The 15,843-nt window shown below is 44.6% G+C and overlaps 1 protein-coding gene across 3 annotated transcripts in view; it reads right to left on the bottom strand.

The window, feature by feature from the left end:
* Window positions 1–15,843, bottom strand: part of MECR (mitochondrial trans-2-enoyl-CoA reductase) — a 74,498-nt gene that overhangs the window by 44,173 nt on the left and 14,482 nt on the right. For all 3 annotated transcript variants that reach the window (XM_073563410.1, XM_073563425.1, XM_073563417.1), the window contains exons 2-3: window positions 10,253–10,350; window positions 2,554–2,685 (exon numbers count right to left, since the gene is read on the bottom strand). In XM_073563410.1, coding sequence (XP_073419511.1) covers window positions 2,554–2,685; window positions 10,253–10,350 — 230 coding nt within the window. The remainder of the gene's footprint in view (window positions 1–2,553; window positions 2,686–10,252; window positions 10,351–15,843) is intronic.

The following is a 15,843-nucleotide window of genomic DNA, read 5'->3' as shown; positions in this document are numbered from 1 at the left end:
AAAAAGAATGAAAACCGGGTAGTACACCAATATATATTCTGTTCTATCTAAATATCTTGATTATTGGATCATAAAAATTATTAAATGTCTGAGGTTCACATTGTACTACAATAAATTTTTCACTTAAATATAAGCAATATGTGTGGGAGTCGGAGTCGTGGAGTCGGAGTCGGTGTAAGGGAAATTGAGGAGTCGGAGTCGCAGGTTTGGCTTACCGACTCCACAGCCCTGGTTCGGAGAGCCCTTAATGTGCCTAAACAGTGGAAACCTCCAACAAATGACCCCATATTGGAAACTAGACTCATTAAGGAACTTATCTAGATGTGTGGTGATTACTTTGAACCTTCAAGTGCTTCACAGATGTTTATAACGTAGAGCCGTGAAAATAAGAAATCCTTTTTTTCCACAAAAATGATCTTTTCGCCCAATTTTTTTTTTTTACAAGGGTAACAGGAGAAATCATACCCCCACAGTTGTTGTGTGATTTGTCCTGAGTACGCCGATACCCCATATGTGGGGGGGGGGGGGGGGAACCACTGTTTGGGCGCATGGGAGAGCTCGGAAGGGAAGGAGTGCCATTTCGGAATGCAGACTTTGATGGAATGGTCTGCGGGCATCATGTTGCGTTTGCAGAGCCCCTGATGGGCCTAAACAGTGGAAACACCACACAAGTGACCCCATTTTGGAAATTAGACCCCCTAAGGAACTTATCTAGATGTGTGGTGAGCACTTTGAACCCCCAAGCGCTTCACAGAAGTTTATAAACGCAGAGCCGTGAAAATAAAGTCTTTTTTATTTCCACAAAAGTGATTTTTTAGACCCAATTTTTAGACCCCCAAAGTTGGTAAATAGTGGAAACCCCTCAATTCTTACTCCAACCCTAACCCCAACACACCCCTAACCCTAATCCCAATCCTAACCCTAATTCTAACCCTAATCCTAGTTCGCCCTAACCCTAATTCTAACCCTAGCCCTAACCCTAGCGGAAAACTAAAAAAAAAAAAAAAAAAAAAAAAAAATTTTCTTTATTTCGGTATGTTGGCCTAACTAAGGGGGTGATAAACGGGGGGATTATGTAGTATTTAGTTTATTTTGATCACGATGATAGTTTATCATCGTGATCAAAATGAGTGAATGGAATCTGCCAGCCGGAGCCTGCAGATTCCTGGCGGGCGCACTGCGCATGCGCCCGCCATTTTCTCCGGATCCAAGATGGCGGCGCCCACCGGAGGGACGCGGGACCACCGGGAGGGGACCCTGGACCAAGGAGACGTACCGGGGGGGAAATGGGGGACCCTAGTTCTCTCTCCTCTGATGTGCGATCACATCAGAGCAAAGAGAAATTTAATGCACAATCGCGGCTTTTTTGTTTTTTGCGGTCGCTGTTATAGGGTTAATAACGGCGATCGCAAAAGCGGGGTCGGTAAAAACCGACCGATTCATGTTCTCTGGGGTCTCGGCTACCCCCGGAAGCCGAGACCCCGGAGAAAATCCGACACTGGGGGTACTATTCACTTTCTCCACAGCGCCGTGAATTAGCGGCGCTGTGGTTTTAGTACAGTTAAATACCGCCGTTAAAAGGTGTATCGGCAGTCGCTAAGGGGTTAAGGGAAAAAGAAATCCAAACTTATGCAGAAGAATAGGAATCAGGAAGGGGGCAAACACTTTCAAACTACTGTATGTCTTCTAGTGTCATTTTCTAGTACTTTTTAGAGTTACTCTGCTTTATTATTTTTGCTGTTTTATATCGAAGATGATATGTTTTAGAGATATTTTTGTAGAATTTTTTCTTTTGGTGGAATTATTAATTTATAAAAAAAATGTATATATGAAGCAGATCTGTCAGCAGTGTTCACAACACAAACGGTACGTATTATGAAATCGATATCTTCAACCTAATGAAGCAGATATACTTACAAGGAAAATTAATGTAAGAATGGCTGTATAAACCAATTAAAATGAGCATTTTATGAGTACAGCTATATTCAATGTCTGCCCATCCAGCCTGATTTTCGACAGCAGCTTGCACTGTGCAGTTGGGAGGCTCAACAGCAGCAGAAGAGACACTGAAGAGCTGTCAATCAGGAGTCAGAAAGGATTAGACAGCCATTTTGACACGGATATCAAAATTAAGTACACCAGGCTCATCAGATCCATTTAATAATAAATGCAGTTTGTAAATTCTAGTGATCAATCAACTTTAATCTAGACATGGTTCTATTGACCTAACTGAAATTTGTCTTAAATAACAGAAAATGTATCAAACATGCTTAGAAATACGGATTAACAACCACCATTTACATCAAGATATTAAGGGCGCGGAGATCTGAAAGACAACTGCATAAATAGGCAAAGGAAACATTTCAGATCGCTAGCTATACAGTGGTGCACAGCTATGTCAATACACTTGAAAAAACTTTGTGCTCTTGGTCTTTCTATGTTTGGGGGGGTTTAATAGCATTACCGAGCTAAAAAAGAAATTATTGTTATTCAATAAAAAGCAAAGAATGGTGACTTGTATGTAGTTTCTTGGCGTTCCGTTATCTTTCCTACCTAGACCGGCATCCACTGGAATCACCCAATCACCAGGCCGAACTGAAGACACATGATTTCCAACTTCAGCTACCACACCTACTCCTTCATTTCCCCCTACTGTTGGAAGCGGAGGCAGCAGTGCATAGGTCCCTGCAAAAGACATTACCAAAATATCCAGTATAATCCTTTAAATGTTTATTTAATTAAAAAGTAACTGTAAACCTGTACAAATAAAAAAGATGGTCTTGCTGTCCTGATTCTCCACAACAATTTAAAGAGGTTTTCCACTATTTTATCATTGATCGGTAGGGGTCCAACACCTGGCACCCCCCGCCAATCAGCTGTTCTCAGTAACGGCGGCCGATCAGCAGGGTTGCCAGGTGTGGGACCCCAACCGATCAGACAAGGATACATCATCAAATATAAAATAGTGGACAACATGACAGATGACACATATTGCCTGAACCACATGTAACATGAATTGGACATAAACTGTCATTTCAATCAAGAATATTTTACTATGAAATGCTGTGGTTATTCAGAGAAAACACTTAAAAGGAGACCAGAGACAACACTTGGGCCATTAATCCAAAGGGATGGTTCGCGGTGTCTTCTCCCAGTCCCGCCTCCCCTAAACTCAAGTCGGGAGACCAGTCAGCTTTTAAATGTATGGCACACAAGAGAACAAAGAATGGAGCATTCACCCAGTCCTTTGTGTTGAATTTCTAGAATCAATTATTAGGATGACATCAACATCGTGTTAAAGTGCGGTGTGCAGGTGGCAGGGGAGTGAGCAGATAGAAAACCTGATGGACCTATCTGCTCACTCCCCTGCCACCTGCACACAGCACTTTAAAGGGAACCTGTCAGCAGTTTAGACCGATATAAGATACGGACATCACCTTTCAGGGCTGATATGCAGCATTCTATAGGGTGGGCCATTTATATGGATACACTTAAATAAAATGGGAATGGTTGGTGATATCAACTTCCTGTTTGTGACACATTAGTATATGGGAGGGGGAACCTTTCAAGATGGGTGGTGACCATGGTGGCCATTTTGAAGTCGGCCATTTTGGATAGAACTTTATTTTTTCCAATGTGAAGAGGGTCATGTGACACAAACTTATTGACAATTTCACAAGAAAAACAATGGTGTGCTTGGTTTTAACGTAAATTTATTGTTTTATAAGTTTATGACCACTTATAAAATGTGTTCAAAGTGCTGCCCAATGTGTTGAATTGTCAATGCAACCCTCTTCTCCCACTCTTGACACACTGATAGCAACACGCAGAAGAAATGCTAGCACAGGCTTCCAGTATCCGTTGTTTCAGATGCTGCACATCTCGTATCTTCCCAGCATAGACAATTGCCTTCAGATGACCCCAAAGATAAAAGTCTAATGGGTTCAGATCTGGAGACCTTGGTGGCCAATCAACTGTCCCACGACGACCAATCCACTTTCCAGGAAACTGCTCATGTAGGAATGCTCGGACCTGACACCCATAATTGATGGTATGGTGTGGTATATGGGGTACAAAGATAGTGGGGCCATTCTTCATCAATGGTAACCTCAATGCCACAGGATACCTGAAATTGCTACATGATGATGTGTTGCCCTCTTTATGCACTGAAGATGGCACGTTCCCTGAGTTTTTCCAGCAAGATGATGCAACACCACATTATAGGTGTCAGGTCTGAGCATTCCTACAAGGAATCTGACCCCCTTAGACTAGCATTTCTTCTGTGGTGTTGCCATCACTGTGTCAAGAGTGGGAGAAGAGGGTTGCATTGACAATCCAACATAATGGGCAGCAATTTGAACACATTTTATAAGTGGTCATAAACTTGTAAATAACTCATGAAAGAATAAATTTACGCTAAAACCAAGCACATCATTGTTTTTCTTGTGAAATTCTCAATAAGATTGATGTGTCACACTGATGACCGACTCCCTTGAATCACATGAAATTCACATGAAACTGACATGTAAAGTAGTGGCCAGCCCCTTTAATTATAATTTACCTTTTACTCTTCGCCACGACAGCACCCACGAGAGGGATCCGCCCATAGGAACAGGAAACCAACAGAGATAAAAGAGGGCGGTCCGCCTCTCCTCCTCAGATGGTTTCCTGTTCGTGTGGGAAAAAGCAGGATTCTTCTACAGACATATCTGGGCCAAGGAACCGCCTGTGCAGTCTCTGTGGGAACGGCAGGGGTTCCGGTCCAGAAGCAGTGACGGGGGAGTGCTGTAATCCGACTCCCTCCTCGACTGATGCCGCAGCAGCGAGGCCGAAACGCTGGTTCCGGGTGAGGCCGACCGGGGTTCCCCTGCAGAGCTACACGCCACCAGTATTTGGGGAGGAACCATCCCGGTCCGTGTGGGAGCGCGGAACCGGAGGAGATGGTGGTAGCCTCCGGCGTTCCTAAAGGCTTCAGCGTCCAGGAGGGGACGCAAATGCAGCGCCGACAGGAAAGGGTAAGGAGGAACTTCCGGGTTACCGGAGGTTCCTCAGCACCGGGCGCATGCGTGGCTCCGGGGAAAGTATCGCGAGACCACGCGCAGGCATGCAGGAGCGCTCCCCGCCCCCTCCTAAAGAAAAAAAAAAAAAGGACGATGTTAATTTACACAGCGGGCCGACAGCTGTATTCCAGGCCGGACGCATACTAATTAGCCACGCCTAAGACAAGCAGGCGCACCTGGAGGGGGAGGTACCGGCATAATGAAGGGGCTTACAAAAAACCTCGGGGATATGGTTATTGCGTACAAGCATGTCTTCCCCAGGACAAGACACGCATCCCCAAGCAGGTGATACAGCGACATCCAAGGATCACTCGCGCCGAGGTTCCTCGGATAGAAGCCACAGAAGCCATGCCAACAAGCCTCCTTCTCAGCCTCCTGATCCGGTACCTACAACTTCTCTGGGTGAGTGGACGACTCTCTGCCTATCAAGCTGATAAATACCTTTCTCTTTCTCCCTCTCTCCTTCGCTACGTCCCACCTCAGGCTAAGGAAAAAGAGAAATCAAAAAATAAAGAATGTGCCCTTTGTACACGTCCCCTACCGGACTCTTACACAAAAAAGGCTATGCAAAAAATGCATTAATGAAACAGCAAACCAGGCATCAACATCAGCCACAGACATAAGGGCCGTAATAAGGGAAGAGTTACAGGCCCTAACACAGCCTAGTAGCATACCCATAAGTACTAAAGACTAACAAACCAACTGCGGTTAGCTTAGACTCTGATGAGGACGAAGCAATAGTCTCTGATAGTTCCAATGCATCCACATCATCATCTTCCTCAGATATGGAGGGGCGTTCGGGTTTCCCCTTAGAGAACATGGACAACTTGGTTAAATCCGTGAGGAACACCATGGGGTGCACAGAGACAAGGGAGCTGCAAACAAACACAAGAAATTATGTTTGCAGGACTAACTAATAGGAAGAGGAGAGCCTTTCCTGTTATACCAGCTATAAAAGCTCTGGTTAAGAAGGAAAGGGAGAATGAAGCAGAACCAGAGAGGTTATCTCCCCTCAACCTCAAAAAGAAGGTACCCCTTCAGCGACGAGGAGTTGTCAACATGGTCTAAAGTCCCGAAAGTGGACGCAGCGGTCGCCTCCACCTCAAAATAATCAGCCTTACTAGTGGAGGACGCAGGGGTTCTAAAAGACCCACTTGACCGAAAAGCTGATGCCTCACTAAAAAGGGCATGGGAGGCAGCTACCGGCACGTTTAAACCAGCAATAGCTAGTACTTGCACAGCTCGTTCTATGCTGGTCTGGATTGATCAACTAGACCAGCAAATAGACCAAAAAATCTCCAGAGACAAACTACGAGCCGCTATTCCATTGATCCGTGGCGCGGCTGTGAATATAGCGGATGTTTCTGCTGATTCATTACGCCTGGCAGCCAGAACTGCAGGCTTACTTAATAACGCCAGGCGTAGCCTGTGGCTTAAAAGCTAGAGAGGTGACACCCAATCCAAGGCAAAGCTTTGTGCCATTCCTTGCGAGGGTGAGTTTTTGTTCGGAAAAGCCTTAGATGAAATCCTTACCAAGGCAAAGGAAAGGAAAAAAGGCTTCCCTAACCCCTCTCTCCCATTTTATAGGAGGGCATTTAGGAGACGACCATTTGGCAGAGGAAGGCCAGCGAAAAATCAAAATGGCTGGGCCACAAAGGAAGAAAAGGGCAAAGGTGCCATGTTTAGAGGATCCTCCTTCCGCAGAGACAGGAGCTAAGGAGCCAGTCCCTCCAGTAGGAGGAAGACTAAAATTTTTTCTTCAGGAATGGGAAAAAGTCACAGCCAGCCCTTGGGTTCTGGGCATTGTTAGAGAAGGGTTAAAAATAGAGTTCCACCACGTTCCCCGCAACTCAATTATCATAACATCTCTCAGCTCGCCAATCCAACAGCGGGCCCTAGAGATTCGGAGTCTGCTGGATAAAAAAGTATTGGTCCATGTGCCTAAAGGACAGGAAGGGAGAGGATTTTACTCCCCTCTTTTTCTGGTGACTAAACCAGATGGCTCATTCAGGACTATAATCAACTTGAGGAAGCTAAATTTATTTATAATAAATCATACATTTAATATGGAATCTATTAGATCTACAATTAAGCTCCTCTTCCCCAATTGTATGATGGCGGGCTTGGATCTGAAAGATGCTTATTATCATCTTCCCATCCATTACAGATATCAGAAATACCTCAGAGTGGCGGTCTCCCTCGATGGCACCATACAGCATCTCCAGTTCACAGCCATGCCATTCGGCCTTTCCATCGCACCACAAGTCTTTACAAAGGTGATGCTGGAAGTGATGGCCTTCTTACGCCAGAAGGACACAGTGATAATATCCTATCTGGATGACTTTTTAATAATAGGGAACTCAACTCGACAATGTAATAGACGAGTTGCTGACGAAATCTTGTCTCTACAGGCTCTAGGTGTCCAGAATCGAGCCACAATCCGTCCAGTCCTTCCTGGGTCTCCAACTAGACTCCATAAACCAAAAATGCCTACTGCCACAGGTAAAGATTGCAGCGATTAAAATGAAGGACAGGTTAGCAATAGACAGGCCGTGCATGTCCTTGAGAGTTGCAATGTCTCTCCTGGGGTCCCTTACTTCCTGCATCGCGGCAGTTCAGTGGGCCCAGTTCCACATGAGGGAGCTACAACAGCAAATTCTCTTAGAGGAAACCCATGACCGAGGGAATTTGACAAAGAAAATTACCTTATCCCAGACGGTCCTAACCTCCCTAGCGTGGTGGCTAGAGGATGATAATCTATCGGGAGGAGTACCATGGGTAATAACGCCTTCCCGTATAATTACTACCGACGCCAGCCCCACAGGATGGGGGGGCTCATATGGGAGGCGCCTTCTCCCAAGGCCTGTGGGATATAAGCGAGAATCAGGATTCTTCAAACTTGAAAGAGCTAAATGCGGTTAGTCATGCATTATATCATTTTCTTCCAGTTACAATGGGAAAACGTGAGAATCCTTTCAGACAACACCACAGTGGTCGCATATCTTCTCCTGTACCAGTTATGACTTGTATTGTTTAACATTATTGTACTTGTTTTTATTATGTATACCCCTCCTTACATGTAAAGCGCCATGGAATAAATGGCGCTATAACAAAAAATAATAATAATAATATCTGAACAGGCAAGGCGGGACTTGATCAGTCGCCTTAATGTCTTCCGCAAGAAAGATCTTGTTCTTAGTCGAAAAACAATTTTTGTCCCTCTCGGCCCTCCACATAAGAGGAAGAGACAATTCGGAAGCAGACTTTCTAAGCCGCCATACACTACGGCAAGGAGTGATGCCTGAGCCGGCAAATATTCACACGCATTGTGTCACTATGGGGCCTTCCCCAAATAGATCTCTTCACCACCAGGGAAAACAGGCAGGTGCAAAGGTTCGCCTCTCTGAACGTGACAGACCGTCCGGAAATTCTGGATGCTCTCCAAGCCCCGTGGCAGTTCAAGCTAGCATACGCATTTCTCCCAATCATACTACTACCGCAGGTCATCACGAAGATCAGGGCAGAGAAGGCATTAATAATCTTAATAGCACCATTCTGGCCCAGGAGGCCATGGTTTTCATGCCTGCAAGCAATGTCAGTGACAGACATTTACCAGGACCAGGTGCTTCCTTCAACCCCCAAGCTCCTCTCTCAGGGGCCATTCTTCCATCCTCAAGTGGACAATCTCCACTTGACGGCTTGGAACTTGAAAGGGAAATGTTGAGAGCAAGAGGATTCACGGAAGGGTTAGTCAATACTCTCCTGCAGTCTCAAAAATTGGCTACTACAAAAATTTACACCAGGGTATGGAGGAAGTTCCTAGAGTTTCACACAGCTCCCGACTCTAGAGAAATCCTGATAGAAACTCTAGGATCGGTGCTACAAAAAGGGAAAGATTTAGGACTATCTGTTAACACACTAAAAGTCCAGGTTTCTGCTCTAGGGGCCCTCTATAGTTATAATGTGGCAGGCAATAGATGGATAGCCAGATTCATCTCGGCCTGTGAGCGGAGCGAACCGGTACACATACCCAAAGTTCCTCCTTGGGACTTGCATTTGGTACTAGATGCCCTAACACGTCCCCCCTTTGAAACGTTAGACTCAATATCCCTTAAGCACCCATCTCTCAAGACAGTACTACTAGTTGCACTAACTTCAGCCAGAAGAGTTAGCGACATAAAAGCACTATCAATAGACCCCCCCTTCCTGTTAACATTCCAGGATCAGCTAATATTAAAACCAGACCCCTCATACCTACCAAAAGTAGCAGAGAAGTTTCATAGGTCGCAAGAGATCCACCTCCCTTCATTTTTTAGTAACCCTTCTAATCCAGAGGAAGAAAAATTCCATATGCACTAGACGTTAGAAGAGCAGTATTACAATACATCGAGAGGTCTAGCAGCTGGAGGAAGAGTAGATCTCGATTTATTTCCTTCCAGGGCCAAAAGAAGGGGTATGAAGTCACAAGGGGTAACCTGTCTCGGTGGATCAGAGACGCGATCGGTCTGGCATACTCCGTGAGCAATGAAGATCCTCCGGAGGGTATCAGGGCACATTCCGCCAGAGCTATGGCTTCCTCATGGGCAGAGAGGGGGGGACGTCGCAATCGAGTCTATATGTAAGGCTGAAACTTGGTCAATGCCCTCTACCTTTTATAATCACTATAGGCTTGATTTATCATGCTCATCTGACCTAGCCTTTGGTAGAGCGGTCCTCGGCACGGTGGTCCCTCCCAGGTGAAGGTCTCTGAAAGTCTCTCCAAGTGGGTGCTGTCGTGGCGAAGAGTAACTTACTTACCGGTAATGCTCTTTTAATGAGTCCACAACAGCACCCGCTCAGTACCCTCCCTAGAAGTTAACATAATGTATATACACCTTCTTAGTTGTAAAAATTGATAAACTAAAATATTGAAATGGTCAAATAATGGCGGTCCTCCGGGTACTCGGAAATCCAACTGAGGAGGAGAGGCGGACCGCCCTCTTTTATCTCTGTAGGTTTCCTGTTCCTATGGGCGGATCCCTCTCTCCAAGTGGGTGCTGTCGTGGACTCATTAAAAGAGCACTACCGGTAAGTAATCCAGATTATTTTTCTGCTTCTATGAGAAGTCGGTTGTAGGACTGACAGCTCAATAAACAATCAACACACACTAGTGACACATTGCTTTACACTTCCCTTTTGTAAAAACATCTCACCTTGAACCATGTTTATGTCAGAAGGATTTATGGGGGCAGCCAACATTCTAACTCGGACTTCATAATTAGTTGGAGAAGAGACTTCTATGTTCTTCAAGCTGGTGAATATATAAGACAACATTACACATGCAGACAGGTAATCAGTATTAGGCTGGTTTCACATTAGCGCATTTTCAGCGCGCGCACGGCCGGGGGTAGCTCCGCCCCCGAGCCGGCTCTCTGCCCGGCGTGCCCGCCCCTTCCTTGTAGCGCCGCCTCCTAGCGGACAGCGGCGCCTGCGATCGGCGCACCCTATCTTTAGCATAGGGTGCGCCGATCGTGCGCAGGCCGTGCGCTAGTTGCGCTTTGACCTGCGCTGCGCACTTTTGACGGTGCGCCGTGCGCGCCAAAATCAAACTTTTCGGATTTTGGCGCGCACGGCGCACCGTCAAAAGTGCGCAGCGCAGGTCAAAGCGCAACTAGCGCACGGCCTGCGCACGATCGGCGCACCCTATGCTAAAGATAGGGTGCGCCGATCGCAGGCGCCGCTGTCCGCTAGGAGGCGGCGCTACAAGGAAGGGGCGGGCACGCCGGGCAGAGAGCCGGCTCGGGGGCGGAGCTACCCCCGGCCGTGCGCGCGCTGAAAATGCGCTAATGTGAAACCGGCCTTACACATCACAGACAATAATTATGCCTGATTACACTATAGCCAACAGACAAAATGACGACAGATTTCTGCAGCTGTTATTTTCAGTGATCACTTTTCAGGGAATTTGTCACAAGGATTTTGCCACTTAATCTGAAAGCATCATAATGTAGAGACAGAGACTCTGGATCTAGTGATGTGTAACTTACTGGGCTGATTATCACTAGAGGACTAGTAAACCTGCTACTAGATAAGACCTCCATATTTATAAGCTCTGTGGGCCCCCACCCCGATCACTGATTGCATAAGCAGAATGCTGCTAATCAGTGGTGTGTGTGTGTGTGTGTGTGTGTGTGTGTGTGTGTGTGTGTGTGTGTGTGTGTGTGTGTGGGGGGGGGGGGGGGTTATACAGGGTTCATCATTCAGAGAACTGCTAGGTCTGCAGCAGATAAAACAGGGATTTTATCAAAACTGCAGTAAGCAGCCTGGTAACTGATATATTGCTGGAATCAGGGTCTCTGTCTTCACACCACTCTGCTCTTAAATGGGGTAGTAAAAACCTGGTAACAGATTCGTTTTAAAATAACATGCTGACTTTATTGTATGGGTACTAACAACTGTGGGGATACCAGAATATATAAATATTTTAGATGTCACTATTTGCATTATGTAAAAAGAGGGCTATTTAAAATATACAATTATACAAGTATACAATATTTAAAATATACAATTGTTGATATATTTTTAATGATATTTATAATTCTTATCAGCACCCTTAGTGTACCTAAAGGGAACCTGACAGCTGACACATCCAGCAGGGCATTGGGTTGGAAGAAGCCGCTGGGGAACCACTAGTCCGACTAGTCTACAGCTCTGCTGTCATGATCCATTTTTTGGATCTCTCAGATCTGGATCTCCTCATATTTAAACCCTTTTTTCCTTTTTTGGTCGTCGGGGTTAATATGAGTTTTTGCCCCCCGGTGGCCGCCGGGGTTACTGCATGGAAACTGCATGTGTTTATTTATGCAGGTGGTGACTTCTCCCCCTCCCTATAAAAGGAGTTCAGGTGCTGCTAATCATTGTTGGTTATACACTTTCTACTTTCTCTTGGGAGACCAGCCAAGCTGGAGTTCAGGAGGTGAGTTCTGTGGTGCTTCAGTTGTTTGCTGTGGTCAAGTGCTATCTCTGATGTCCATGAGCATTGCAGCAGAGCAAGCTGTTCTGGTTTATTTTTACCCTGTCTGTTGTATTTTTCCTTTGAGTTATTTGGGTGGTACACTTTTTCCCAGTCTCACCTCCTGGGGAGGGGGTTGGTGGTTTAGCTCAGGGCTAAACAGGAGACAGGGACAGGTCGGGGACTTGGGCCTCACTACCTTTAAGTGTACCCCCAAGTTAAGGAAAGACAGGGCACCCCCTTAGCCTGAGGGGCAGTTCAAGGGCCCCAGTTCCACATCATCTGTTTTTCCCTACTGCCCCGTGACATCTGCCCAGTCACCAGCAGCTTTTGAAGTATGTTTTTCCCTGAAAAGTCGGTGTGTTTCTGAGTCAAATATAGCTGGTTGTACTCGTACCCAATACAAACGTGGTCAAAATTGTTAGTACCCCTTGTTTAATGACAGCAAAACCCACAATGGTCACAGAAATAACTTGAATCTGACAAAAGTAATAATCAAAAATCTATGAAAATGAAAGTCAGACATTGCTTTTCAACCATGCTTCCAAGAATTAAAAAAAAATAATAATACTTATGAAATAGGCCTGGATAGAAATGATGGTACCCTTAACTTAATATTTTGTTGCACAACCTTTTGAGGCAATCACTGCAATCAAATGATTCCTGTAACTGTCAATGAGACTTCTGCACCTCTCGACAGGTATTTTGGCCCACTCCTCAAGAATAAACTGCGCCAGTTGTCTCGTGTTTGAAGGTTGCCTTTTCCAGACGACATGTTTCAGCTCTTTCCTAAGATGCTCAATAGGATTTAGGTTAGGGCTCATTGAAGGCCTCTTCAGAATAGTCCAATGTTTTCCTCTTAGATAGTCTTGGGAGTTTTTAGCTGTGTGTTTTGGGTCATTATCCTGTTGCAAGACCAATGACCTGCGACTGAGACCAAGCTTTCTGACACTGGGCAGCACATTTCTCTCTAGAATCCCTTGATAGTCTTCAGATTTCATTGTACCTTGCACAGATTCTAGACACCCTGTGACAGATGCAGCAAAGCAGCCCCAGAACATAACAGAGCCTCCTTCATGTTTCCCCTTGAGAAAGCGCCCCGTTTGAGCGTGAAACGCACATCGGGGGTTGCCCTCTGGATCTGGTTATCTGTGCACCACCTGGTAAGCTGCCCGCATCCACTTTACATGTTTCCATTATGGCTTTGTGGACAGTACTGACAGCCATTGCTGTAAGCACTACCTTTTCTCCTCTTGGCAGATTAACCCTTTCCTATGGTATATGTGCCCATTGTGGCCTAAAATACTTATTATGGCTGTTTCTGTATGATATCCTATGTGCTGCTTTGCTCTTGGACAGTTTGCTGTACGGCGTTTTATTCTCCCCTTCCTGGTTTGTCCTGATTGTGTCCTATGACTTTTTGCTATTTACATGATACTTGTCTGTGCATGTGTTAAATAAAATTTTGTACCTTTTTACTTACTATCTTTGAATCCATTACTCCTTTTTTCTCTTTTCCTCAAGTATTTATGGAGTGGAATCTTTACTCTAATGGCGGTTTATTCATCAAGGTTCCTGCCTTTTTTCCTATATAAAGTATTGGGCGTTTTTTTGTGTCATGTTTCACAGTAAATACAGTGTTCTTTCCTTGATATGCTTCATTTTTCCATCTGTGATCATAAAGCTGATGTGCCTTGCCAAAAAGTTCCATTTTTGTCTCATCTGTCCATAGGACATTCTCCCAGAAGTTTTGTGGTTTGTCAACACGTACACTACCGTTCAAAAGTTTAGGGTCACGCAGAAATTTCCTTATTTTTTAGAACAGTTTTTTCCAATGAAGCTAACATTAAATGATTCAGAAATACACTCTATACATTGTTAATGTGGTAAATGACTATTCTAGCTGCAAACGTCTGGTTTTTAATGCAATATCTTCATAGGTGTATAGAAGCCCATTTCCAACAACCATCACTCCAGTGTTCTTACGGTACTTTGTGTTTGCTGTGTAAGAAGTCTAATGGATGGTTAGAATACCCTTGAAACCTTGTGCAAGTATGTTAGCACAGCTGAAAACAGTTTGGCTGATTAGAGAAGCTATAAACCTGACCTTCGTTTGAGCTAGTTGATAATCTGGAGCATTACATTTGTTGGTTCCATTAAACTCTCAAAATGGCCAGAAAAAAAGAACTTTCATGAGAATCTCGACAGTCTATTCTTGTTCTTAGAAATGAAGGCTATTCCATGCAAGAAATTGCCAAGAAACTGAAGATTTCCTACAATGGTGTGTACTACTCCCTTCAGAGGAGAGCACAAACAGGCTCTAACCAGAGTAGAAAGAGAAGTGGGAGGCCCTGCTGCACAACTGAGCAACAAGACAAGTACATTAGAGTCTGTAGTTTGAGAAAGGCGCCTTACAGGTCCTCAAATGGCAGCTTCATTAAATAGTACGCACAAAACGCCAGTGTCAATGTTTACAGTGAATAGGCAACTCCGGGATGCTGGCCTTCAGGGCAGAGTGGCAAAGAAAAAGCCATAATTGAGACTGGTCAATAAAAGGAAAAGATTAATATGGGCAAAAGAACACAGACTTTGGACAGAGGAAGATTGAAAAAAAGTGTTATGGACAGACAAGTCCAATTTTGAGGTGTTTGGATCACACAGAATAACATTTGTGAGATGCAGAACAACTGAAAAGATGCTGGAAGAGTGCCTGACGCCATCTGTCAAGCATGGTGGAGGTAATGTAATGGTCTGGGGTTGCTTTGGTGCTGGTAAAGTGGGAGATTTGAACATGGTAAAAGGGATTTTGAATAAGGAAGGCTATCACTCATTTTGCAATGCCATACCCTGTGGACATCACTTTATTGGAGCCAATTTCATCCTAAAACAGGACAATGACCCAAAGCACACCCCCAAATTATGCAAGAACTATTTAGAATACCAGCTGCCTGCTTCTTCCCTATCTGTAATGGCGTAGCCAGCGCAGTCACCATATCTCATCCCCATTGAGCTGTTGTGGGAGCAGCTTGACCGTATGGTACGCAAAAAGTGCCCATCAAACCAACTTGTGGGAGGGGCTTCTGGAAGCAAGGGGTGAAATTTCTCCAGATTACCTCAGCAAGTTAACTGCTAGAATGCCAAAGGTCTGCAATGCTGTAATTGCTGCAAAGGGAGCATTTTTTGACGAAAGCAAAGTTTGAAGAAAATTATTTCAAATAAAAATCTTTTTTTCAAACCTTGTCAATTTCTGGACTAGATTTTAAATTCATTTGGCAACTCATTTGATTAATAAATGTATTGAGTTTTCATGGAAAAAACACAAAATTATCTGGGTGACCCCAAACTTTTGAACGGTAGTGTAGTTTGGCAAATTCCAGTCTGGCTTTTTATGATTTTTTTTTTTTTTCAACAATGGTGTCCTCCTTGGTCGTCTCCCATGAAGTCCACTTTGGCTCATACAACAACGGATGGTGCGATCTGACACTGATGTTTCTTGAGCTTGAAGCAGGGCTGTGGAGTCGGAGTTAGTTTTGGTTGGAGTCGGAGTCGGTAGAAATGTACCGACTCCAGCTTTAAAAAAAAGTATTAATATTTCATAATTGAACTTTCATATGAATTTTATAAATGTTACTCAAATATATATATGTTCTATCAAACTATGAACAACAGTGATAAGCAGTTCTGCTGGAGATAGACATTTCTTACTTCTTGTGTGTCACTGTTCTCCACTGCCCTTATCTAATCTTATACTTGGTTAACCTCATGCTGCCCCAACCCCCCTACTTACAATGT

Source organism: Dendrobates tinctorius, unplaced genomic scaffold, assembly GCF_039654945.1.
Source record: "Dendrobates tinctorius isolate UK_male_01 unplaced genomic scaffold, ASM3965494v1 ptg000015l, whole genome shotgun sequence".
Classification (NCBI taxonomy): Eukaryota; Metazoa; Chordata; class Amphibia; order Anura; family Dendrobatidae; genus Dendrobates; species Dendrobates tinctorius.
Note: the sequence above shows the minus strand (reverse complement) of the source record. Positions and strands in the feature narration are given on the sequence as shown.